This window comes from Protopterus annectens, chromosome 6.part0 (assembly GCF_019279795.1).
Source record: "Protopterus annectens isolate FY-2018-M chromosome 6.part0, PAN1.0, whole genome shotgun sequence".
Taxonomy (NCBI): Eukaryota; Metazoa; Chordata; order Ceratodontiformes; family Protopteridae; genus Protopterus; species Protopterus annectens.
Window position 1 is genome coordinate 1,439,477,970 of NC_056737.1, and position 27,220 is coordinate 1,439,505,189.

The 27,220-nt window shown below is 38.3% G+C and overlaps 1 protein-coding gene across 1 annotated transcript in view; it reads left to right on the forward strand.

Moving 5' to 3' along the window:
* THSD7B (thrombospondin type 1 domain containing 7B) overlaps nt 1–27,220 on the forward strand; it is a 6,482,604-nt gene that overhangs the window by 3,208,175 nt on the left and 3,247,209 nt on the right. The window contains exon 7 of the mRNA XM_044074964.1: nt 17,989–18,158. Within this exon, the coding sequence (XP_043930899.1) occupies nt 17,989–18,158 (170 nt within the window). The remainder of the gene's footprint in view (nt 1–17,988; nt 18,159–27,220) is intronic.

A 27,220-nucleotide genomic window follows, 5' to 3' on the forward strand; every position in this document is an offset into this window, starting at 1 on the left:
TAGAAATTTAGTGAATGAAGTACTAAAGAAGATGCAAGGACGTTTTGTAGGCTGAATATGTGTCTTTATTGGTTGATTCCTGAGTGTCACTTTCAGTATTATATGACTGCAAGAATGTGGTAAGGGTAGATGAAAGGATGGATGTGTATTGTCAGTGTATTCATGATTGTGTAAGCACTACCTCAGCATAACTTTACTTGGCTGGATTAACATATTTCTTTATATTGTTAGGGAGGTTGTATTAGATAACTTGTTTTCTGAAAATGGCAGGTGTGTTTGACCGATTATGTGAAACATGGCATTTTATGCGTAGTGATGATACAGAGCAAGGGATAAAGACAGGGAAAGGACAATTTAAAACATTTTACTGGGTCAGCAAGCATATGCATGGATTGCAAAGCAGGTATAACAGCCACACCAACACTTTTTACTAAAGATGTGCAGACAGTATAAAAACTTGACTGTGAATCTGAAGTGGCCATTAGAACAGGAGTGTCCAACATACGGCCCGCCATAGGTTTCTATCCGGCCCACGAAGCTTCTCTGATTTTGTAAAGATTCAATAGACAGCTGCCGTTGTAACACAACTATCAGGTTTGCCGGTCGTCGATAATCCACGAAGATCACAGTCTGTCTTGCCGCATGACATCTGAAAGAACTAATTTTTTACTAATAGAATAACCAAAAATAGAAAATTCACCACCAGCCAACCAAGTAAATGCTCCGTAGCTAAGCTTTCTAAAAACAAGTGTTTTATTCACCAGTAAAAAATGGATGGATCTGATGAAGCTTTGTAAGCGAAAGCGCGCTCATCTATTTTTTACTGGTGAATAAAACAGAATTTTATAAGAGTTTCCTGCTTTTGCTCCGTTCTCATTGTTGTGGGCACTAATTTTTACTAATACTCAGGTTAGGTGTATTTTACATCATCCTCCCAGCTCTCATTTTCTACTGTTGTTGACTTGTGACGTAATGTATCACGCGCAGGCGAGTTTAAAGTTGTAATGGCGGTGCCGGCACATAAAAAAACAGAAAATTGATGTTGAAAATCGCTCGTTCAAGTGTTCGTGGACGAAATACTTTTTCGCGATGAAACATCTTGGTAGCGTTTTGTGCTTGATTTGCCAAGAAACTATCGCTGTTTCGAAGGAATACAACATCAAGCGACATTATAATACGAAACATGCAAGTAAATTTGATAGCGTGGTTGGTCAAGTCAGGACTGATCGAATCAACTCGTTGAAACAAAGTATTGCTGGTCAACAGTCTTTCTTCAAAGCAGCCAAAAACAGTTCGGAAGCAGCAACAAAGGTTAGCTTTTTAATTGCAGAGACTATTGCCAAGAAAGGAAAACCGTTTTCAGATGGGCAGTTCATGAAGGATTGCTTGCAAATATTTACGGATGTGGTCTTCCCAGATAAGAAGTCTTTCGTGGAAAATGTCAGTCTTTCTCACCAAACTGTTTCAAGAAGAGTTGATGACATGGCAGCTAATATTGAAGACACATTGATCCAGAGACTCAGCGGTTGCGAGTTCTACAGCTTAGCTCGTGATGAGAGCATGGACATAAGTGACACCGCTCAACTGGCTATATTTGTAAGAGGGGTTACGAAAACGTTTGTTGTCGTCGAAGAATTGTTGGATATTTGTCCAATGAAGGGCACCACAACAGGAAAGGACATTTTTGCAAAAGTAAATCAGGTAATTGAGAAATTCCAGCTTTCTATGAACAAACTGATTGGCATTATGACAGATGGGGCTCCTGCCATGACAGGGAAGCATAATGGATTTGTAACGTTGTTGGCCAAATCGGTGCCTCATGAAATTATTGCACACCATTGCATTATTCACCAAGAAAACCTGTGTGCCAAGACCCTTGAATTGAAGCACGTGATGGAAAAAGTTGTATCAGCTGTCAACTTCATCAGGTCCCGAGGTCTCAATCACAGGGAGTTTAAATCCTTTCTGGAGGAAGTGGGCTCAGATCATGATGGTGTGGTTTACTTCTGCCAAGTTCGCTGGCTTAGCAAGTCATCGACATTATTCAGATTCTGGAGTCTACGTGATGAAATAAAGACATTCATGGCAAACAAAAGAAAAGACGTATGTTTCTTGGATGATGACTCATGGTTGAACGACTTGGCATTTCTAGTCGACATGACGAAATTCACGGCCGAGTTGAACATCAGACTTCAAGGAAAGGACCAGCTGGTGCACAAGTTGTATGAACATGTTGTGACGTTCATTCAGAAGTTGAAGCTAATTCAGTCACAGCTTGTTCTGAAGAAGGTTGTACATTGCCCAGTCCTTTCGTCGAGGCCTACGGACACAGTACAACATGAGAAGTACTCTGAATTAGCTGCCAAACTTGCTGATGATTCCGAGCAAAGGTTCCAGGATTTCAGAAGGCACATTGACACCATGAAGCTAATCAGTAATCCGTTTTCAGTTGATCCCATGGACGCTGCTGATAAATACCAGCTGGAACTCATTGACATTCAGAATGACAGTGACTTGAAAATAGCTTTTGCTGAGCATGATCTGCTGAACTTTTACCGCCACTATGTATCATCAGACAATTATACCAATCTCTCACAGGACGCTAGGAAGTTCACTGCTCTGTTCGGAAGCACCTACTGTTGTGAACAATTGTTTTCTAGAATGAAACACACGAAATCGAAGTAAAGATCTCTGCTTACAGATGAACATTTGGCAGCATCATTGCGCATTGCGACTTCTACTGTTGGAGCAGACATAGACTACCTGTGCAAACAAAAGCAGTGCCAGATTTCACATAAAATTTTTTATTAAACTGATCATAAGCATAAACTTATAAGTTTCACTAGTCAATACTGTCTCTTATAGCTTAAATGTTGCATAAAGAGGAATTTTGTGTTTTATTGTTTTTTTTGGTTGTGAAATTGCTAATCCGGCCCGCGACTAGTTTAAAATTTGTACACTTGGCCCTCCGGTCAAAAAGGTTGGACACCCCTGCATTAGAACATTTAACTAACATATGCCACTTTACATAATTTCTCATTTAGATTTCATACTTAATTTTCTTAGACTTATTCGTGGCCATCACCTAGTAGCATAAATGGCTTCTATGAATCATGGCTTAGCTGCGTTGATTTGTGGACAGCATGGATAACCAAACTGCATTTGCACAATGACTTTGAATACCAGCCTAAAGCTGCATCAAAATTAATATTATTGCTTATTAAAAAGTATGCATGCACTGTAATATTTTGTTAAAAATAAAGTCATATTGTATACAGATTATTCTTAAATATAGAAAATATGAAATTAATTGTCATGTTAACATTTACTCTCAGCTCAGTAGGCAACAAACACATTTAGATTCATTTAACTGACACATGATTAACTGTAGGCAAAAAAATTTAAATCCAGAAAAGATTGCATGCCCAAAACAGTAGCGCCAGTAGTCAGGAATCAGAACATATGTAGACAGCAATCTGGCCGTTCACCAACATGAGGGCAAAGTAGCAAGAAAATCATTCTATGTCACCAACTTATAGGTAAGAGCATGGAATTCAGGTCCAAAGAAGTCATAGCTCCACTTTATTCAGCCCTTAGCAGATCCTTTATTGAGTATAATGCCCTCTTTAGCATGTACTTGACCAGACATTTGCAACAGTTAGAACACCCACAAATGTTCGGTTCCCTATTAGATGAATGAATGCTTAAAATGTTGAGTACAACATGCTCAACAGCTTTTAAGCAAACATTTATCTAAGCAAAATATAAGAATGTCGAAACAAGGAGTTTTGAAAAGTTATAGTTGGCCAGCCATCAGGAAGTCAACAGCTGATGTCATAATGTTCACCTTGTCTAGCTGTTCTTACAGTCCTCCACTGTGGTGCTGTCTCATCGTTTACCCTGTGTAATGTTATGACAGTCCTCCACTGTGGTGCTGTCTCATCATTTACCCTGTGTAATGTTATGACAGTCCTCCACTGTGGTGCTGTCTCATCGTTTACCCTGTGTAATGTTATGACAGTCCTCCACTGTGGTGCTGTCATGTCGTTTACCCTGTGTAATGTTATGACAGTCCTCCACTGTGGTGCTGTCATGTCGTTTACCCTGTGTAATCTTATGACAGTCCTCCACTGTGTTGCAATCTTAGAGTTGGTATATTTAAGTAGGGGTGGTGTGGGGGGCACAGCCCCCCACGTTGGGGGTTGTGGAGGGCAAAGCCCCCACTTTATTTTGTTTGTATATTTGTTTTTGGTGTTTTTTGGTTTTTTTTTTTGGGGGGGTTAATGGTGTACAGTACATTTTAGCTGTTAGCCGTAGGCTTCCTGATGGCTGGCCAACTTTAAATTTTTGAAACTCTTTGTTTCGACATTATGGGGTTTCACTTAGATGAACGTTCACATAAAAGCTGTCGAGCATGTCATACTCGACATTTTAATCATTCGTCAGTGGCGGCTCATGCCATCGGACTGCAGGACTGCAGCTACTTTACTCCGACTGACTCCTCTGCGAGCATGCGCACTTTGCGCAGTTCAAGTTCCGGGTTTAAAAAAAAAAAAGTGTTGTTTCTCAAAATAAGAAATCCACTCCAGCCTGCAGCAGTCCGATTAATGAATGAAGGCATCAGTGTGATGCCCAGCAGTCTATGCAGTTTGTAACTGCATAGAATTGGAACGGGCTTGGACTGCCACATCCGCAGGCACGTGCATGATGTGGATGGGCTAAACGGCTGCTGATTGGTTCTTGCTCTCTTCGCGGGCTTTATGTGCTGGGAAAAGAGTGAGAAGCAAACAGTTGCAGCCAGTTAGTTAACTCATTTGCGGTTGTGGATCTTTTTACTAATTGAAGATTGACTTCCTAATTTTGTTTGCCAGATGTGCCACAACTGTGAGAAGTGACTACACTACAGTATATTCTTTTCTTCTTGGTGGTATGTGTAAAAAACTGTAATCAATATGTGTAATGCAATATTTTATTTACTAAATTAATTTACTACTATAGCAGATGATGTGGAATATTCCCTGCTATGATCTGCTGCTGTTAAAGAACTCAAAGGTGTATTTATTAAATAATGTTAATTCACTTATGGATGTTGGGCATTTTTAAATGAACAATTTTGCTAAGCAGCTAGATTTGTTCCCAAATCACTGGGTAGAATAAAATAAATTAAAAATGTAGATGTTTGGATTGTGGAGTGTGAGAAAATGCACCAGTGTTCCACTTCACTCACTGTGATAGGTTTTTCCTGTCTGGGTTATAAAAAGAAATATTTAAAAAATGAAAAGTATTGCTTCATTTATGACAACAAAATAGAACTTTCCATTCTGTAATATTATTTGAATGTCCATCAACAGAAACATGGAAATGTGGGAGTAGAGTATAGGAGTATGGAAGTGTGGGAGAGTGAGAGTATGTGAGTATTTTGATGAGGCCTGTAATTTTATTTATTTATTTATTTCATTTTGTATATACTAAGGTAAAGCTCTGTTCACAAATCACCAATTTCAGTCTAAGTCTGCAATGATTGCTTAAAAGAAGTAAGGATTCTGAGAAAGACGTGCAGCCATAGGCAAGTTAAGTTCTCAGAGATCTGAGAGAGATCTGTGCCAGATTAGTAATGACATTACATTTCGTTCTTGTCAGAGATCTGAGACAGATTACAATGCATTTGGTCATTGTCAGATGCTTACCTAATAATAAAAAAAAAAAGAAAAAAAAAAGGATTAAAAGTCTTAGCAATGCAGGTGCAGTGCACACAACCTGCAAGTCATCTGCATTGGAGAATAAGTCGAGGGTAGAGCATGTCTTGGTCATAAATAAATATGTATATATTCAGAAATTGGGTACTTGCGTATTATCGCAACCAGATTGCGAGCAGGAGAAGTGGCTGTTTTCCAAGCCATACTCCTTCCTAAGTATGTACTCAAAGCTTGTTAAGAGGAAAAAGCAACACTCCTTGTTACTTCTGTGTAACTGTCTTGCCGATATATAGAACTAGTTTTGCTTTTTTTTTTTTTTTTTTTTTGGGAGGGTGGTCGGGTGGACAGACAAGGAGCCGTGAGTATTGTAATGTTGAAATGACTTCTCCTCGCTCATCGATGGTAGCTGTTTGAACCAAAAACTTTGTAACTGCATGACATCACTAATATTTTAGTATAGAGTACAGAGAACTGGATTGTCTTTTACTAAAACTGGTAGTGAAATCTGTCATCATAAGCATACCTCTCAACCGTGCACAGCAAATTCAGTACAGCAGTCACCATATCAATGAAGAATGGTTAACGTTCAAATGCACATTTATGTCACTGCTAATATTTTTTTTAAACAACTTAATAATGGCAGTCTCTTAAAATCTATTTCCACTTTTATGCATTTTTTTCATTCCGTTTATGGCTTTCTGGGGAATTTGTGAAGAAAGCAGGTGACACATTCGTCCGAACAATATTACACCACTCCCAAGGCATATGACAGTCTGATCATGTAAAAATGAAATCAGTTTACCTACAAACATTTACAGACCACATAGTCAAATGGATTATACTTAACAGACATAGACAGATGGATATTGTATGGTAAACAGACATAGATAGATGGATATTGTATGTTAAAAGTGGGAATTACAATCTGATGTAGTGAGTCTTATCTGGTTGCGATAATACGTAAGTACCAGAGATTGTTTATCTCTGTTAATGTATCTAAAAGATTTTGCATATTTGGTACAAAGGTGTTGAATTTAATTATGTTCTTGTTGTTCCCATTATTTTGTTTTGAAAATCTAATATTTTTTTGAAAGGTCCATGCCAAGAATGCAGTGCTAGAGGATCTAGCACTAGTTCTAGGAACTTGATCCTAAAATTAAAATCAGTAATTGAAAGAAAAAAAATATTTTATACTACTATGCTATATGCTATATGCTATTTGCTATGTAATTTGTAATGTGCAAGAGAGCAAGACAGCAAGCAGTAGAAAATGGACTATACATTATGTCTGGTACAGGATAAATAATTTATTGCTTCACATTTCACATGTATCTGTATTGTATGTGGTTATATAATAAGAGAACCTGAAAAACTCATTACAGTCCTATAAATTTCTGAAGAAATCAGAAATGGCATGACAAACTTTAAATGTAGTTAAAACAGCAAAAAAATGCACAGTCTGCATTATTGTAGTAGGCATTAAAACTTCATGGCTTTGGTTTGGATTAATTAGCTGAATATTTATATAAGTGGGGATGAAGGAGTTGTAATAACTACAGTTACTGGCTGATTAGAAGGCCTTAGAAATGCTGAGCTGTAGGCGTTGGCAAAATGACTTTGGCTACAACTTGAACCTCTGCAGCTGTAGTCATTTAATTACTGGATTTGATCATTAAAGCTGCTCAGGTGCATGTTAGAATGTCACGTGTGGTTTAATTCTAATCGTATATAATGAATGGAGTAATTGGTGAATAATTGTGAAAGATCTCTTTTTTTCTGTTTCTTGTATATCACCCTTCTTCTTCTTTCGGCTGCTCCCGTCAGGGGTCGCCACAGCAGATCAACTGTTTCCATTTCTTCCTGTCCTCTGCATCTTCCTCTGTCACACCAACCACCTGCATATCCTCTCTCTCACCACATTCATAAACCTTATCTTAGGCCTACCTCTTTTCCTGTTACCTGGCAGCTTCATCCTTAGCATCTTTTTCCCAATATACTCTGCATCCCTCCTCAGCACATGTCCAAAACAACGTAATCTTGCCTCTCTGGCTTTGTCTCCAAACCTTCCAACCTGGGCTGACCCTCTAATATACTTATTGCTAATACTGTCCATCCTTGTTACACCCAGTGCAAATCTTAACATCTTCAACTCTGCCACGTCAAGCTCTGACTCCTGCCTTTTTGTCAATGCCACTGTCTCCAACCCGTATAACATAGCTGGTCTCACTACCCTCTTGTAGACCTTCCATTTCACTCTTACTGGTACTCGTCTGTCACAAATCACTCCTGACACTCTTCTCCACCCACTCCATCCTGCCTGTACTCTTTTCTTCACCTCTCTTCCACACTCACCATTGCTCTGAACTGTTGATCCTAAGTACTTAAACTCATTCACCTTCGCCACCTCTACTCCCTGCATCCTCACCATTCCTCTGTCCTCCCTCTCATTCACACACATATATTCTGTCCTAGTCCTGCTGACCTTCATTCCTCTTCTCTCTAGAGCATATCTCCACCTCTCCAGGGTCTCCTCCACCTGTTCCCTACTCTCACTACAGATCACAATGTCATCTGCAAACATCATAGTCCACGGGGACTCCTGTCTGATCTCATCTGTCAATCTGTCCATCACCATTGCAAATAAGAAAGGGCTCAGAGCTGATCCTTGATGTAATCCCACCTCTACCTTAAACGCATCCGTCACTCCCACCGCAGACCTCACTGCTGTCACACTACCCTCGTACATATCCTGTACCACTCTTACATACTTCTCTGACACTTCCGACTTCCTCATACAATACCACAACTCCTCTCTAGGCACCCTGTCATATGCTTTCTCTAAATCCACAAAGACACAATGCAACTCCTTCTGACCTTCTCTGTACTTCCCCATCAGCACTCTCAGAGCAAACATCGCATCTGTAGTGCTCTTTCCTGGCATGAAACCATACTGCTGATCACTAATCATCACCTCCCTTCTGAACCTAGCTTCCAATACTCTTTCCCATAACCTCATGCTGTGACTGATCTTTAATCCCTCTGTAGTTACTACAGCTCTGCACATCACCCTTATTCTTAAAAATCGGTACCGAAACACTTTTTCTCCATTCCTCAGGCATCCTCTCACTTTCCAAGATTTCATTAAACAATCTAGTTAAAAACTCCACTGCCATTTCACCTAAACACCTCCATGCTTCCACAGGTATGTCATTTGGACCATCAGCCTTTCCGTTCTTCATCCTCTTCATAGCTATCCTTACTTCCTCCTTGCTAATCCACTGCACTTCATGATTCACTATCAGCACATCATCCAACCTTCTCTCCCTCACATTCTCTTCATTCATCAATCCCTCAAAGTACTCTTTCCATCTGCTCAACACACTCTCCTCACTTGTGAGTATGTTTCCCTCATTATCCTTTATCACCCTTACCTGCTGCACATCTTTACTAGCTCAGTCCCTCTGTCTAGCCAATTGGTACAGGTCCTTTTCTCCCTCCTTAGTGTCCAACCTTTTATACAACTCTTCATACGCCTTATCCTTAGCTTTGCCACCTCTCTCTTTGCCATGCACCTCATCACCTTATACTCTTGTCTACTTTCTTCATCTCTTTGACAATCCCACTTCTTCTTCGCTAACCTCTTTCTCTGTATACTCTCCTGTACTTTGTTTCTTGTATATCACTAGTAGATCAATAATGTGTAAAAACTATTTCCTTCAAAAGCAGCTTGGTAAAATCTTTAAAAAAAACAATCTTTTACAGTGTGTGCATATAGGAATGTAAAAGGCAAATGGGTGAACTTGGTCAAGAAAACAGACAATGGGCAACATAATATGAATTTTGCTGTAATCTAATCTATATAGACAAAGTGCAAATGCACTGACACTCTTGTTACTTAGAGTCAGAGCTAATTTGTAGTGACAGTTGGCTAAATGCTACTTTTACACCACCAAGCTTGTTGTAGTGCAAAAAAAATCAAGATCAGATACTTTGTTTATTAGATGAATAAATGCTTCAGTATGAAAGTGTTTAACTTTGATAAAAGCTTTGATTAGCATATTTTATGCAAGAGAAGGAGATAAAATTATAAGATAATATGACACCCTGTAATCAAATCACAGGAAACTGCTAAGGCTGTGACAGTTTCAGCATTTTCATGTTTACAAAGGTGATCACACACAGGCTCTTTGCCTCTATATACACAGTTTATCATTCTTCTCTCTAAAAAGAATGTGTAAAGCATGTGTCTGTGTACAGATTTTCATTAAAGATTGAAGTTAGAAAATGACAAGATGTTTGAGTTTCAGATTTCATACCCTTCAGAAAATTCATACTGATGCAAGACCTACTACTTAACTTTCTATGTTTGCAAGAGCAATATTTAAAAAATGTCTGTATTTTTGGGCCTTTGTCCTACTTTTATTTATGGCTTTATCCAGATTTCTTGCTCTGAGGTTGAGAGTATATGATAAATGTGTCAGGGGCTGGGCCATCACCGTCAGCCAGAGACATTTCACATTGTGACAAACTTGTTGTACCCCACTTCCCCATGTAGTGACTTTGGATGTGTCCAAGCAAGGCAAGGAGCAGTTATGCAGTTAGAGTATCCCCCCATCCAAGGTAGATACAAGTACAGTCATGGCTTTTAATCTGTCCTTGATTTTGCAGAAAGACAGAAAACCAGAACATATTTTTATACTCTTGATTTATGCCTATTCAGAAAATGCATGTTGGTTGGCTGCTTGTCTTTTTATACTTTATTTTGACTGGCATTCCAGTAATGTATTTAAAAAGTAATTTATTTTTTCATGCCTCACAACCTTTTTGTTTCCATCTAGATATTAAGTAAGCTATCATGTAGCCAATGCATTGAAATATTTTTTTATTCTACACTTCATTTTGTCTTGACTGGACTCTCATAATGACAGTTTGGCACCCAGGGCAGCATATTTAATTAAAGTCCCAGTTTTTGTGTTTTTTAGCATAGCTCCACCCCTTTCTAGTTGCCCACACCCCTTCTCATTGGCCCACCCATTCAGCTGTCTCCTGCAGCCCCCCTTTGATTTGAAGTCACCAGCCGCCACTGTCATTCGTTCATGTAATATAAACCCAAAGGTTCCTTACCAGGAGAATTTAATGTACAAACACATTGTCCTAAATGGATCAAGTAAGACCCTATATATACACATGGTTTCATACAGTTTACTGAGAGACGCTCTTTGGTTGGCATACAAGGCATCCTACGATCCAGCTTTGATGGACCTTTTGTACATCTGCAAAACAAACAGCATCAGAACCACTAGATCTAAAGATTTACATTTTGCTTGCAGTGTAAACAGGATGGTAACAATTAAAAGCATCGGGACCTGCTAAAACAAGTCCTGAAACATGGAGATACAATGGCCAAAAGAATCGACTTATATATACTATGTCTGAGATGGCCATTTCCTAGAATATTCCCTTTTATCTGCGGTATGGTGATCTGAAAGTTGGTATACATACATTTCAGGGGATGTGGGGAGTTTGCCCCTTTGTAAAAAAGACATTTAAAGGAGATGAGTGATGGTCGATATTTGCTGTTTTCCTGGGTTTTTTTTATTTTTTTATTTTGGTTTATTGGTGCTTGACATTTCGAGTGCCAACATTTTAAAAGGGAGACAAATAAGACATGATTGTGAGACAGATATGTGTGTCTCAGAGGATCCCCATGCGCTGGAACCAGGCTTCCCATTCATGTGGAACAAGTCCATCCCTAGCCCTATTTAAATGTAACTTTGGGCAATGGATGGGAAATCAGAAATTCACTCTGGGTCTGTCCACCATTTGTCTGAGAAACAGAGCCAGACAGTAACTATGCTCAAACTACCATACCTTCCCCAATATAACCTGTAGAAACCTTCTGGCTAACATACCTCTCTTAATAAACAGCCTCGAAATATAGGGATATAATTTAGATGGGTTGCATGGCTACGGTTATGAAGGCCCTGGTGGTCATTAGCATAGTATACATCTATGAAACTATATTATTCAATCACGTGGAATCGAATAACATGCACTCAAACAAATTGTACTTTAATGACAATGCCAGCTACCATATATACCTACACACACACACACACACACACACACACACACACACACACACACACACACACACACGTCTATAAATGTATATATATATATATATATATATATATATATATATATATATATATATATATAGAGAGAGAGAGAGAGAGAGAGGCATTTATATATAATCTGTATCTATAAAGATAGATAGATATTTATCCCATTGTTGTTCTTTTAGCTTTTTTTTACTGTCAAACATTAAAGGATCACTGCTTGTGAGATTCTCTGTTTTTAAAAGTGTAATTTCAGCCACGTCTGCATATATTTCACAAAAAAGCTAAAACATTTCTCACAGCACTTAGCCTGCAGCAGTAAGCAGAGATTTATGTTATCCAGTAAGCATACTGTCTGCTAAGAAAGAAAGAAATACAATTGAATATGTTCCAAGGTGGTTGAGGCCCTTTCTCTGTGTACCTTTCAAAACTTCTGACATACTCAATATTTAAAATGCAAGACAAGATAAAAGGCAACATGGACATGATATTGAAATACATTTGCATGGCAGTTTGGTTAGCCATTTCAAAATCAATACAGTATTTTAACATAAGCTTTTCAATCAGCACATCTTCAGCATAGCAAGGTACTATGTTTTGCCCTTCAGGATTCTTTAGAATGCTACACTTGCAATTTCAATTAGACATGGTGACAAAATGCCAATATTTTCCTTATTTGGAATGTACCAAGAATGATGTGTCTGCTTTGTAGTTTTACAGGAAAATGATGCAGACTAGTTAGGATAGTATACAAGAAGAAACATTCATTACTCTGAATGTTCTTGACTGTGATTATTATTTCAGCACACTTAGGTGTCCTGAACAGGGCTACTCTTCTGGTATTTCCTGAATTAAGCAAGCTACTTAAAGAAGTCTTACTTGGAATTATAACACCTGGTCAAAATGAACGACTACAAATATGCCTTCTCATCATGCATTGTTCTAGAAAAGAGGATCAGCCTCATTTGCCCCTGTATTTCTCCTGGGCATTCTGTAATTACAGTTGTTGCCCATATTCCTGATAGCTGTCTCATCTTTTTTTTTATGATATAGTTGAAACATGATTTAGTACAATTACAATCAGACACAAATTGAAATACTTTTGCTTCCATTGAGATGCTGGCAATCAATACAACACTGTGAGATAATCCTGTACTACAGACAGACTTCTGCCATAGAGGAATATTACATCTCTGAGTAGATTTCTGGTTTAAAGGAAATATGAAATCAAATGCCATTCGTATGGTGTCTTTTATCTGACATTGCCTCTTACAAATATTACCACAAAAATAGTTAGTATTTCTTAACGAAAGAAAGAGGAAAGAATGACTGACAATGGATTCAGTTATTTTTGTAAGCTGTAGGGTAGAAAATTTCACAGAGATAATAATGCAGACATGAATGCTGTTGGCATAGCATAGGTTAGGTGAATTCTTGTAGTCACTGTCAGGCTTTCATGGATGAGCGATGAGCACTCCAATCCAAATCGTAGTCTCATCTCCTTAGGGTGTCTGAAGAATACTGAGGCTCTAAGTAAGACATTTAGAGGATCCCTAACTGGCATGAAAAGTGTACCCTGAACACTGAAGAGGAGTTATATGTCTGTTAATACCCTTACACAGCATTCTACTGCAAATGAAGCTAAAACAAATTCTGAGCAGGCAGCCGTAAATATAGGATGTAATCCTGATTCAAGCACACAATAATGTGCAGCTGCCATGAATTCACTCCTTTCAAAAAATGCTTTGCCCTTGGAGTATTTCATCGATGAAAAGAATGCCCAAAAACAGCTGGCACCAGGTCCTACAATGTCAAACCCTCATTATGAACCACTCATCATATGTCTGCAGTAGACAAAGAATATTATAATATATTGGCCAAACTAATGACATTCTCAATGTAAAGAGATGGCAAACCACTCCTAGCTGCCCTCAGAATTAGAATTTTTTTAACCCGATAGCAATCATCTAATTAGTAATTCATAAAAAAGCCAGACTTTAAGCATTGTAAGCATCCTGTGAGACAAGATCAAATGACATGCACAGCAGATTACCATCTTCATTGTTTTACAGCTCATTGTGGTCATCCCTATTATATTTACCAGTAAGAGACAGTATGTAGAAGCTAAGCAACAACAGAGACCAGAAAAATCCCTGAAAGATGCTGCAGTATATGTCTAAAAACTTAAGACGTAATGGTACCTAATACAACATGTCTGAGGTATAGGTTATGCCAGACAATCCACGTATGACCATAGATCATCTGTCAAATATCCATGAATATGAAGTTTACAGGACACACAAAGATCAGAGATATAACTTGTAGACAAAACGTTTAACCCTTTGCTCTAAGGACAGCATGCATACCCCACTGAAGCCTGGCTCCACATCAGCAGACTAAAGCAAATTGTTTAATATCTGGGCTAAAAGGAGTCCTTATTATATATTACTGATAACACAGTCAGTGGTATTCTAGGCAAATAGCAGATGATTTGTCAATAATTTTTCAAATCAGCTGCATCCAGATTAACCCTCTTTTTATAGAGGAGAATAAAAGATTCTTTATAGGTACTTGAAGCAAAGTCTCCTAAAAAAGGAGGCCACAATCTGGAACACCAATCATATCCATGAAAAAATCAAAAACTAGATATGATTGATATTGAGTCCATCTTCAAGTAAAAAGCATGCTGGCAACAAAATATCTTTATGATTTCATAGATATCCACTCATTGGTTCTCAGGAACACTGCTTTCAGGTTGACACACATCAAGAACCATTTGCAAATGTCATCTATTCTTTCAAACCATGATACCACCTTTAGTTTGCACCAGTTAGAAATATGGCTCAGTTCTTTTCTACACTACAGCTTCTGTTGTATCCCACCTTTTCTTCTTCTAACTTTATGTCAATATCTTGGAATAGTTAGTTGTATGGTAGGCAGTGGGTGTGCAGAATGGTGTCAATCGTAAAACTTTTTGTAAGAAACTTTGGCCTTTTGGTAATTTTGTTTGAAACTATTATGCAGAATAACTCTAGGGTCACGTTTCAACTCATGCATGGACTTATCAGTTCATATATCTACAAAGGGCTAACTTCAGTGACACTGGAGAAGCTTGATATGTCATCAAATGATGTGTCTTTGTATCTTTTTGGTGGTCTGCACCGCTTTCTCATTTTCACATTTGACTGCAGTTTTTGAGGACTTGATGTAGTAAGGTGAAATTCATAATCAAAGGTGCATAGTTAAGTACTAGGGAAGCTGCCCTTGGTGGCCATTTTATGTATAGCCAGTTTTACTTTTTGTGTTCAAAATAACCTATCCCATTTGGTTATACATTGGCCTTACCCATTCTGTGGTCAGTAATTATATATTAACCATAAGGAGGATAACTGGGATCATACCATAGATAATCTGAGGGGATCCATGCATTGGATAAAGCATTTAGGAGCTGCTTCTGTGACATTCGGCTGGCTGAAGACCTTGTGTTTTTAGGTGTGTGATATAAGGCAAAAAGTAGTTTCTTCCAGTGTTTACCTACATGATCTAGAAGCAAGACTTTTCATATTTGTTTACTCCTTAATTTGGGCATCTGTATTAATAATCAGTAAAATTCCAAGTTATTTAGTGCATCTCACCTCAGGTTCAGCCAGTGCAGGGCTCTTAGAAGACTCCAAAAGCTTATCAGCAATGTCAGCTGATTTAGGGATGCTAGATGGCAAAACTCTTAACTATCTGAGGCTATGAAGGGCTAAGTAGAGGTGTGTCCTTCAGTGATGCCATGTGGAATACTTAGTTGTCTGTTATAGTTACATTGAGCATATAGAAACAGTAGATACTGTGGGGTGGGTAAACATCTGCAGAATACACTGAGTAAAACATAAGTACAGATAGAGTATCGTGGGAGAGAAATTACTTCACTAGATAGAATCTAACTAGGCACTGGCTGGTTTTGGACACAGCATTTTGTGTGCACTTGTTAAACTGCAGCTGATTATCTATGTCAAGAACCTTACTGTTATTTATATGACGTAATGAGCTGCAGAGAAGACAGCATCCTGCATAGTTCCATTTGGTTTTCTTTTCTTGTAATTTTTCTAGTGTCATCTGAATGTCCTTGCTTGATATATATATATATATATATATATATATATATATATATATATATAGATACAGTTATATATATATATATATATATATATATATATATATATATATTAGGTTTTGTATATTCGTAATACATTTCTCTGTTTTTTAATTTCTGCAAATATTTTGGGTTTCTAATACCATGACAGGAATGGACCCCATTCCTAAGTCAAAGTACGATTAAAGTTCATGAAATTAGTATTGTTTCAATCTTTGATGTCAGCCAAAAGTGCTCTTCCCAGCACCTGCAATGTGCCCAGAAATGACTCCTTCTGCAGTTTATATGGATTTACATGTACTGGTAGCATATCTAACTAAGAGTTTAGACTCTTTTTTTATAAGACCCATTGCTCCTACTACTACTATTGGAACTATTTGGGTATCTTTCTTTCATATTGCTCGCTTTTCTGCTTGCAGAACCTGATATTTTATAACTTTATGTTTCTCTGTGTGCAAGACACTGTAGTCACTGGGTGTGGCGATTTCAATGAACAATGCTACTCTTGTCTTCTTTTCCAGGACCATTATATCCTGTTTTCTAGCATCTGTCTTTTGAATTGTTGGTAATGGATGATCCCATGTGATTTAGACTTTATCATTTTCTATGATGCTTTGTGGCTCATGTTTCCAGTGCTTTTCAGCCACTTCAAAACCATAATCCCCAGTGCAACAGTCTTGCCACATTATTGTGCCTTTCAGTATGCAGTCCTTCTACCATTAGTATGTCACAACCAGCAACGAAGTGTGCGATTGTTTCCCGTTTGGTTTTACAAAACCTACATTTATCTGTTTCTCTCACATGTTCAATGGATTTTATAAACCAGCATGTACGTAGCCCACTATCTTGAGCTGCCAATATTAATCTTTCATCTCTTGGTTTGAATTCACCTCTCCTTAACCATTCCTGTGTTCATTCCTGATCAGCATGAGATTCTTCCAGAAGTTTTCTATACTTACAACTATATTTATGCATTTTCCACAATTTTTGCCTTTTCATCTGATCCTTCACCTTATATTCTTTCTTTTGTTTTTTGGCAGATTCAGTTGCTGCCTGATTTTTATCTACTTCTGGTTTGATTTCCATTCCTGCTTGACGCCAATATGCTTGTATTAGATTAAGCAGGGAAGTCATCTTAGATTTATTCTCCTCATGTTTCAAAACTTTTACTACATTTGGGTATCATGAGGTCAGCAGATATGTGTGGAGTCCCATGTTTGCAGATCTGTACATGTAGTCATTTTCAGTGAGTCCCATCTCTTCTTCAGAACGGGGAATATATATTCTTGGTATGCACTAATTTTTATAGAATGTTTCTCCTTTACAGATAATATCATGTTTACTTGTATCACTTAAAAGTTTTCAGAAAGGCCTCTTCATCAATTCAGCTTACAAAATTTCACCACTGGATATCCCAACTCAGATCTGTTAATTAACTACATGCACTGAGTATATTAAAATATAAAATGTTAGATGAAATTTTCCAAAACACCTGGATTTATACATTTCTCTTTTTAGAAGGAAGAAGTGAATTCATACATGTACATTCTGTTTCTAAAAGCACTAACTGGCACTCAGTTCTGTTTCCTTGCAAACTGACCTGCATTGTATTTTCCAATTATTACCATTTCAGAGCTAAAGTATTGTTTCTATACCTTCTTATGTCATACCATCCATCCCAGTATCCATTCAACTTACATCTGCAGTACTTTCCACTTTAATGGATTGAAAACATTCTGTATATAATATTGATATTCTCCTCAGTATTGCACATTAATCTTCTGTCCTTTTTCCTTGTCAGGTATTTAATCATTTAAAAAGTACACTTTGTAGATAGTTATGAAATGCTACATTGGTATTATTACACTGTACTATAGTAAATGCTAACATTCAGTTTTCAAGTACCTTGTAACTTTGCCAGTTACAAAGTAGATGTAAGCATTTCAAAAACGTATTATTTGGTGTAAGCTGACATATGTAATATCTTAGCATAACAAGAAAGAATGAACCAGACAATATTTTCTTCCAGGTATACATGGAAGGTCAGTGAGTGGAAATCTTGTCAGGTAATGCCTCTCCTTGGTCAGCAAGATCGACGATGGAGTAATCAAAGTATTCTGTGTGGAGGCGGCATACAAATGAGACATGTATACTGTGCTCATACCTTGAGTGAAACAGAAACGAATAAACTACGAGAAGGTAATCTTTTAAAAATGCTTTACAAAACTATATTTTACAGAAGACATGTACACATTGCTGCATAACTACAGATATATTATTTCCTAGCTGAAAATTTCTTTTCAGATATTCAAAGGAACAAAATGCTCAGTAGAAACACAGATGCAAACACACAAACACACACGAGCTTACACACACACACACACACACACACACACACACACACACACACACACACACACACACACACACACACACACACACACACACTTATTAATGAATTAATTATTTCATTCTCTCATTTAGAGAGGCCAGTTGGCATAATAGTTAAAGTCTTTGCCATAAGGTACAGGGTTCGATCTTGACCTCAGACCAATGCCTGTTTGGAGATTGCATGTTCTTTTCTTCCTGTGTCTTTCTGGAGTTCCTCACATCTCTGAAAAACATGCTGAGTGTTTTCATTTCAAATTCACCCAAGGATGGTCCTGTGGGCAGCAGTACAGACTCTAGATGGTGTCCTGTAAGGGGAAGGGTTGTTCAGACCAACTGCTTTGGTCATCTACTGTGATACACAGTATCCTCAAGGTAGAAAAACATGGATCACAGACTGCACACCGTGGCATGGCTAACCACTTGACATTGTAAAAATATGCCTCTAGGTGGTTTGGTCATGTTTACTAATGTTGCCAAATGGGTACAGGTATTTGCCGTTGATAATTGGTTTGAAGACCTGACCTATGCCAGGGACACATTCTAATGGTGGAAGGGCTGTATGTGCCCCAGCTGGCCAGTATGTGCCTGCAATGAAGCCCAGCAGAACTTGGTCAATAAGCCACTGGCCAGCTGGTGTACAGTTGCCCAGGTTTGGTTACTTGGGATAGCTGTGTTGAGTGAAAGCTGGATGTAAAACTAATCATTCTGCCAAACATAAACTATGAATTGTTACACTCAATGTAGGTTCACTGACAGGATGGAGCTTGGAAGTGAATGGCGTGATGGTAAGGAGGAGGCTGGATATCCTATGTATCCAGTAGACAAGTTGGAAGGGTAGTGTAGCAAAGTCACTTGGCTTGGGATCCAGAGTTTGCTGCTAAGGAAGTGGAGAGGCTAGAATTGTGCTGAGGGAGAAGCTTCAGAAGTCAGCGAGGGATGTCATCAGAATTAGTGACAGATGTATGGCAATCAGGCTCCGGTCCAGTGATGGGGCAATGCTCATAATCTCACCCTGTGCCCTACAGCAGGGGTGTAATAGTGAGGAAAAGAGTGCATTCAGATAGCAGCTGCAGGACCTACTGGATGAAGCAGGACACCATGAACTGGTGTTGATAATGGGTGATCCGAATGCAATATTGTGACAGACAGAACAAGATATGAAGACTGCCTGGTTTCACATGGGAGGGGCAACAGGAATAAAGAAGGAGAGGCCATTCTAGAGTTCTGTCTGTCAATGACTTGATAGTAGCCAACACTTGGTTCAAATAGAGAAACAGCAACATAATCACATATACGAGTAGCCAACATGTAACTCAGATTGAGTTAAAGGACCCTGGAGTAGAAACAGTGATTGCAAAGTCATCCCCACTAAAACAGCTGGCCCACAACATAAACCACTGTTGTAAGCAGTTGTCAGAGAAGGCTATAAGGTCAACAGTGACCAGGCTTAAGACTTGGAAGCTGACTGGAGAGAAAGCACAACAGTTCAAGGAATTACTCAGAAGAAGGAATAGGTAGTTGAAGAAGAAGGGCAGCTCCTCAAAACAACACTTCTGGGGACTACAGAGCAGATTTTCAGCCAAGCCATATATAAAAATAAGATACATTAGGAAAGCTGGTAGTGGAATGCAGAAGTTCAGGAAGTCATCAAAAGAAAGATGGGAGTGCAGAAAAAAGTGGGAGATAGAAAACAGAAACCATGCCAGGAAGGAATACTGTTTGGCTAACCATGAGGCTAAGAAATGAGTTGCAAAATCAAACAACAAGGCATCAGAGGCACTCAACCAACTTCTGGAAAGTGATTCAGTAGGTGCTGCAAGGAAACTATATCAGGTTGCAAGACAAAAACAGAAAGATAAAAAAAAGACTCAGACACCATTCATTAGGGGTGCCAGAAACAACCTTCTCAACAGTCCCCATGACATTAAGGGCAGATGCAATGAGAACTTCCAGCAGCTTTTGAATGAAGAAAACCCCACAGAAACTGTGCTGCCCTAGACACAGCCCACAATAAGAGAAGAGTAGGAGCACTCCATAGAAGAACAACACCAAAGAAAATTAAGTCAGAGAAAGCAGCAGGCTCAGATGAGGTTACAGCAAGTATGATAAAGATGTCATGAGCTAGGGGAGAAATGGCTGCAGAGGGCACTTATAGCAGTATGGAGAGAAAGGTATATTCCAGATGAATGGAGAATAAGCATGCTAGTGCCAGTGTGCAAGAACAAAGGGGACATTCACAACTGTGGGCAGTACACGGGTATCAAACTTCGGTTACATTGCATGAAAGTTCTGGAGAGGGTGACTGATGAACGAATACACTGAGTAGCATTTATTTATTTATTTATTTAAGTTTGATGACCAGGGAAGTCCACTGGGCCAAGAAGAACCCATTTTCAGTGGAGGCCTGGGGAGAAAAGCTCCACAATAATTGCAAGTTACATTTCACATGTTACAAAACGACATAGTTCATACAGCTAATTAAACATTTACAGATAAGCTCCATGATATTTGCAATTGGCTTGTCACAGTGTTACAAAAATGAAAAGACAATAATTCAATACAGAAATTTCAACATTTACAAAGAGTGAATATTTTTGTTATAAACTCAATTGTAGGTGTAATATTTCAAAATATATAGCTACTAGCCATTAGTAGGTTAGGAAAATATTATGCATGGGGAGCGTAATAGTAAATTTGAGATTGGAGAGTATAGTACAATAGATATTAGAGAGAAAATTAGTTTTTAGTAGGGGAGAGATTGTTTTGGGTGGGATGAAGTAATAGTAGAGGTAGCTGGATGAGTCAGTGCAAGGTAGAATGAGGGGTGGGTTAAGTTGGAGCATGGCAAGGGCATTCCCATTTGGAAGAAAGATGAAAGGGTAGCTGAGATTTGAAATGTGTATGGTTAGGTAGGTTACGAAGGTTTGTGGGGAGAGAGTTCCACTGTTTAGCTAATTAATGGGACAGCAGTAGATGGCCAGGAGGTTGTGCAGGTTTGTGGACCTGAAGGAGATTTTTTGGATTTGAGTGAGCGGCTTGGAATGTAAAGTTTTAAGGAAGTAGCGAGAGCTGGGCAGTTGGCAGGTTTAAAGATGAGCTTGTGGGCAATGGTGAGTTGTAGGTAACTGAGATAGTTGGGTAGTTCAAGTCAGTTGAGAGTGAGGAGGGAGTGGCAATGGTAGGATGAGTTTTTTGAATAGGTTGCAAATTTGGAGATCTTGTGGTAGCAGGGCGAACAGAGCGAGTTACATTTTCCGGGAGGAGCAGCAATCGCCAAACAGAAAATAATCATAGAAGGTTAGCAACTACAGAAATAGGGCAGCCTGTCGTTTTGGTTTGAATGTTAACTTTTCTTTGTTTTTATTATTTATGTACCAATGGGGAGATGCAGTTCACTGAGAAGTAGGAAAATAATGTAGTTATGCCAGGGGGGTTAGAAAGGGACATGCAGTAAGTGCACACTACTGAGGGATGCCTGTGGGACAGACAGAAACAGACAGTAGTTAGTCAGAGGATTTTAATCTTTAAAGATGGCACCGCAGCTCAGGGGAGGAATAAGCAAACTCTCAAGAGGAAGAGGGAGGGAATAGACAGGACTGACAGGGCTGGGAACCTTACAATGAGATTACGTTAGGAGACCGAGAGAAGGGGCGGGTGGCTAAGAGCCAAGGCTTGGAGAAAGCTGGTGAGAAAATAGGTTTGACAAGGCTAGGAAACGTACACTAGAATTATGTTAGGAGAACAAGAAAGGGGGGGGGTGGCTATGGACCACGACTTGGAGAAAGCTGTGAGAAAAGAACAAACAAACAATCAACCAGCTAGCCCAGGTCAGTACCTAAAGGTGTCTGTTTATCTGTGTGAATTCAAAAGCAGATTTGGTAGAGCATCAGGGAAGTAGAATATAAAATAAATGTAAAGCTTTGGGAAACTGTATATATTTGTTACAATAAATGGAAGAATAAAATATAAGAATATAAAAGAAATAGTAGACAGTAAGATGGGAGATGAGCAGCTGAGGTTCAGGTCTGGATGCAACACACATTACCCAGTGTTTACAGTGAGAAAGATAAAGGAAAAGAAGCTCGAAATGAGGAAAGAGCCCAAATGGACATCCCCTATACCTGCAGAAAGCATATGACAAGGTCCCAAGAAAGCTCATTTGAGTAAATCTGTGCTGCGATGAAGTCTCAGAAACATTGTTAGAATTAGTGCAAACTTTGTACAAGGACCCAATGACTAAAGTACTGGCAGTGTTCTGTCTCAGAGTGGGGTTCCCAGTAGAGGTAGATGTGTATCAGGGTTCACTTCTTAATACAGTGCTGTTCATATCGGTAATGGACTACATCAGCAAACAGACTGGAGGGGACAGAGCAACAGCGTCTATGTGCAGACAATGTGGCATCACAGGCAGACTGAGCAAGAAATTCAGCAAAGGATATGGGAATGGAATGCAAAAACTGAAGGCACATGGATTGAAACAGAGTACAGATAAAAGACAATTGTAATGGCAGCAAATGAGGGAAATCAGAAGAAGCTGAGAAATGAAACAGAAGAGAAGATAGTGGAACAGGTTAACAGCTTCAAGTAACTGAGAGGGGTGGCTGAGGAGAAAGGAAGTTTGAATGAGGATGTCTACACTAGAATCTTATGGGCTGTAGCCAAATGGCATAGAGTGTCAGGTGTAGTGTATGACAGAAGAATGTGAAAGAAGGTGTACAAAACGGTGGTGTGATCTGAACTGTTCTATGGTTAATAAGCTAGGCAGTAGAGGCAGAGCATAAAGGCAGAGCAGATGAAGAAGCTAGAGGTGATGGAGATGAAGTGCCTGAGATGGGTGGCATTATGAAGCACACTGTGGGATGAATGAAGAAATGAGGACATAAGAGCAGAAGCAAAAGTAGCTCCTATTGCAGAAAAGGTAAAAAAAAAAAGAGAGATTACAGTGGTTTTGGCCTATGTGCAGAAAAGCAGAAGACAATCTGGTAAAGATTTTGGACAGACAGAAGAAGGTAAGAAGAAACAAGTACATACAGCAGCAAAGAGGTGGATGGATTGTGCGAGAGAAAACCTGTGACAGTCAGGCATGAGTGTCAAAGAAGGTAAGAGAGTGGCATCAAATAGAAAGAGGCAACACCCCAGCACCATGTAGAAAGGGGGAAAAAGGGGGGTTGATGATAAGGATTCATTCACTTGTTTGTTTATTTATTTATTTATAGAGGTAACTGAAGTCAATGACCACAAAGACCTTTAGTCATGATTTAGTCGGACTATGAAATGAAAAGAAAAAGCAAAACATGGTTGTTCAAGTTAGTCTTTATCTACATGGCTGTAACTAATTATGTGGCAATGTAGAATTTAAAATGGAATACTTACTATGCTACAACTGCTCATTGCTATTCAAAAACAGCATGCTTATTGGACAGCCTAACCAGCGTACCCATTTTAAATTGAGCGTATACCAACAGAACGATCACTGTGAGATTGGTCTTTCTATTGGAATATGCACCGTAATGCCATTCTTGCAATGTTCTCTATGGAGCAGACCATTAGTTTAAGACTTTTTTTAAAAGCAGTTTAGCTTTCTTTGTCCACACCAATAAGCAGAGAATTCAAACTCCATGGAGCAGTTTACAAAAGTATATATTTACAAAAAAATAAAATAAAAGAAAGAAACTTTCAGGGAACAATACAATCACACACCGTTCTGTGTAGCTGTAAGATGCAGAGCATGTACAGTACATTACCTAAGTGCCCACAGGCTACCAGAATGGAGCAGAAGAGCACAGACTCATAATACAATGACATTATCATGAAAAGGTAGGATTTTTTCTTAATAATACCATTGTATAATAGCAATAATCTTCTCCTATATATATATATATATATATATATATATATATATATATATATATATATATATATATTGCTGGATTTACCCATGGTTGGCTTTGTTTAATCATTTAGGCTTCACCTACATGATCAAATCATGCCAACTGTGGGCAAATAATTTGTTGCACACACACACACACACACACACACACACACACATGTGCGCGCACACACATTCACGTACATGCACACACACAGACAGACACAGTCATGGATTATTGATAGTCACACACACACACGCACACACACACACGTGTGCGCGCACACACATTCACGTACATGCGCACACACAGACAGACACAGTCATGGATTATTGATAAAGTCTCACACACACACACACACACACACACACACACACACACACACACACACACGTGTGCGCGCACACACATTCACGTACATGCACACACACAGACAGACACAGTCATGGATTATTGATAAAGTCACACACACACACACACACACACACACACACACGCGTGTGCGCGCACACACATTCACGTACATGCACACACACAGACAGACACAGTCATGGATTATTGATAAAGTATAAAATTCTAATCCGGCATCAACCAGCATCCAATTAGAGCTGTAATGCATTCATTCCAGCGTGATGTAACATTAGAACATATAATTATAATACTGATAGCTACAGAAAGATATTTGCGTGATACCATATTAACCATTAACTCATCTGACTGAATTATCAGTTATACTTTTAGCAGTACCGTTTATGCAACAGTGTTATTGCATCTACATGTTGTTTTACCAGTCAGCAATGTTTAGAGGATTTTAAATAACATAACATAAAGTAAACAATAACTTGTAGTGTTTGAAAAGTACCTGGAGAAAATGATATGCTGTAAAAGTACATGTCAGTGAATGATGTGAAGTGATATCATGATGCAAATGACTGGGCTCTATCAAAGGTTGTTGAACTAAGTTTTTTGTGTGCCACAGACATCTGCAGTGATTCTGACAAAATAGTTTTAAAATGAATGTACCAGTCTGGAGTTTTGCTTTCAGGATAAGGGGAATCACTTGGAATTAGTAAGTGTCGTACAGTGATATGTTTACATTGGCTGCTGTCATATAACATTGCTATGGCAACAGTTTTTTTTTTTTTGTTTGCCATGTTGGGATTTCTCCATTAGCTGCAGATCATGTGTTTCTCAGTAAGGAATATTTCATGTCTTAAATTAAGGCATAGTTTTGGAAGTGATATTTTTCTGTGTTTTGTTAAGAGACTTCTCACTCGGTAAAGAAGTAATATTGAGTGAGAATTCAATTTACAGTTAATCTGTGTGTTGGTTGAGAAAGAGGATGATCTCCAGCCAGCTTTTACTGGTGCTCAAACACACACGCTATATAACTAGCATTGCCTTTGGTCCTATCATGTACTTACCACTTTTAAATAGCCTAAGTTATTTCTATACCAGAACAAAACAGCCTTATTCTTACTTAGATTAACTTGTGGACTCATTTTTTTTCAATTCAAAGAATACAGTACCAGGTCCTTTGTTAATTTAAAAGTAGTATGTGAGAATGATTAGATAGAAGCCCCTCATGTACTAATACACTAATCTGATATAACTAAAACGTAAGGGAATTTAGAGAGCATGTAAATAGTAAGGGGTCTCTGATAGACGTGATACTCTTTCTCTTCCTGGTATAAACTAGAAAGTTGCAATGATTCCCAGCTTCCTGAAAGCTTTTCTCTAAGTAGCTTGTGAACCATTGCAGTACAAACTGGCTAAGATAATTCAGTACTAGTTGATACACATATATGAGTATCATGTGCTCATTATAGACTATATTAGTAACTATATGATATATAGATACATAGATAGAACAATTGATGTGTGTTATATGTAAATGCATAAAATACAGAATGCACAAATGACTGAATGCACATTTTTTTAATATAATAATGTTGAATTAAAGTTTTATATAGTGTAGATAAGTAGGACTGTGCAGCAAAATGAATGTGTGAGTAAGCATTTGCTACAGGGATAGATTTAGTGTTATTCAAGATTTGTGTTGTGTGTTTTCTGTCCTTTTGTCTTGTCTGCCAGCTTACACATGTGTGTTAATATTGCCCCAACCCTTGCCTCTAACCCTACACATCACGTTACTATAATCCTGTTCCCTGTCAGTAATATTAACGAGACATTGTTTTCTGATTCAGTATTTTTAGCAGTCAGTGTTTTGTGCATTCTGTGTTTTGGTATTTTGAGCATCAGTGTTTTGTGCTTCCTAAAGTTCATAGTTAAATATTATATATACATATATGTATGTATATTTGTGTGCATAGGTTCTTAGATTCATAGATTATTACTAAGCAGGAAGTTTGAACCACCATTTGTAACCTAGTAAGGAACCACAGAAAGGGTCACCAACAGGTTGTCCTTCTTTCCTGTTCAGTCATCAAGACCCAACTTTAACATGTGGGATAACTTTATTCTACAGGTAGTGAAATCTATAGGTAATGACTAATCCCTCCAAGAAGTCCTATTTATGTTAGAGTGCAAGTTGAAAGTTAAGGATCAAATGTTTCTAACATTTCAATTTTTTTTTGAGAAAAGCTAATAAAACATGATCTTTCATAGCCTGAAAGGCAAGCTAGAGCTCGCCACTTAGGAGTTTGTACGAGATAGAAGAAACTGAGTGAAATTTTAATCTATCTGGATAGCCAAGATAAATTATTTTTTAAATGTCTTTGTTAAGAAACATTGAGCTGTTTTCAACCTGAGGGTTTACTACAATACATTCTTTTGGAATGCTATATATCCAGTGACTGGCCTAATAAAGGAGTAATATATGGGGTTTAAGACCACTTTGGATCTTGAGGATATACCTTCAATAATTTACGTGTTATTCAAAAAAAAAAATAGAGCTTGATAGTAAAAGACTACCTTATTTTTAACAAAAAGGCATAGAGCTCTAACAGTTATATCAGCCTTAAATGTGGTTTAGTTTTT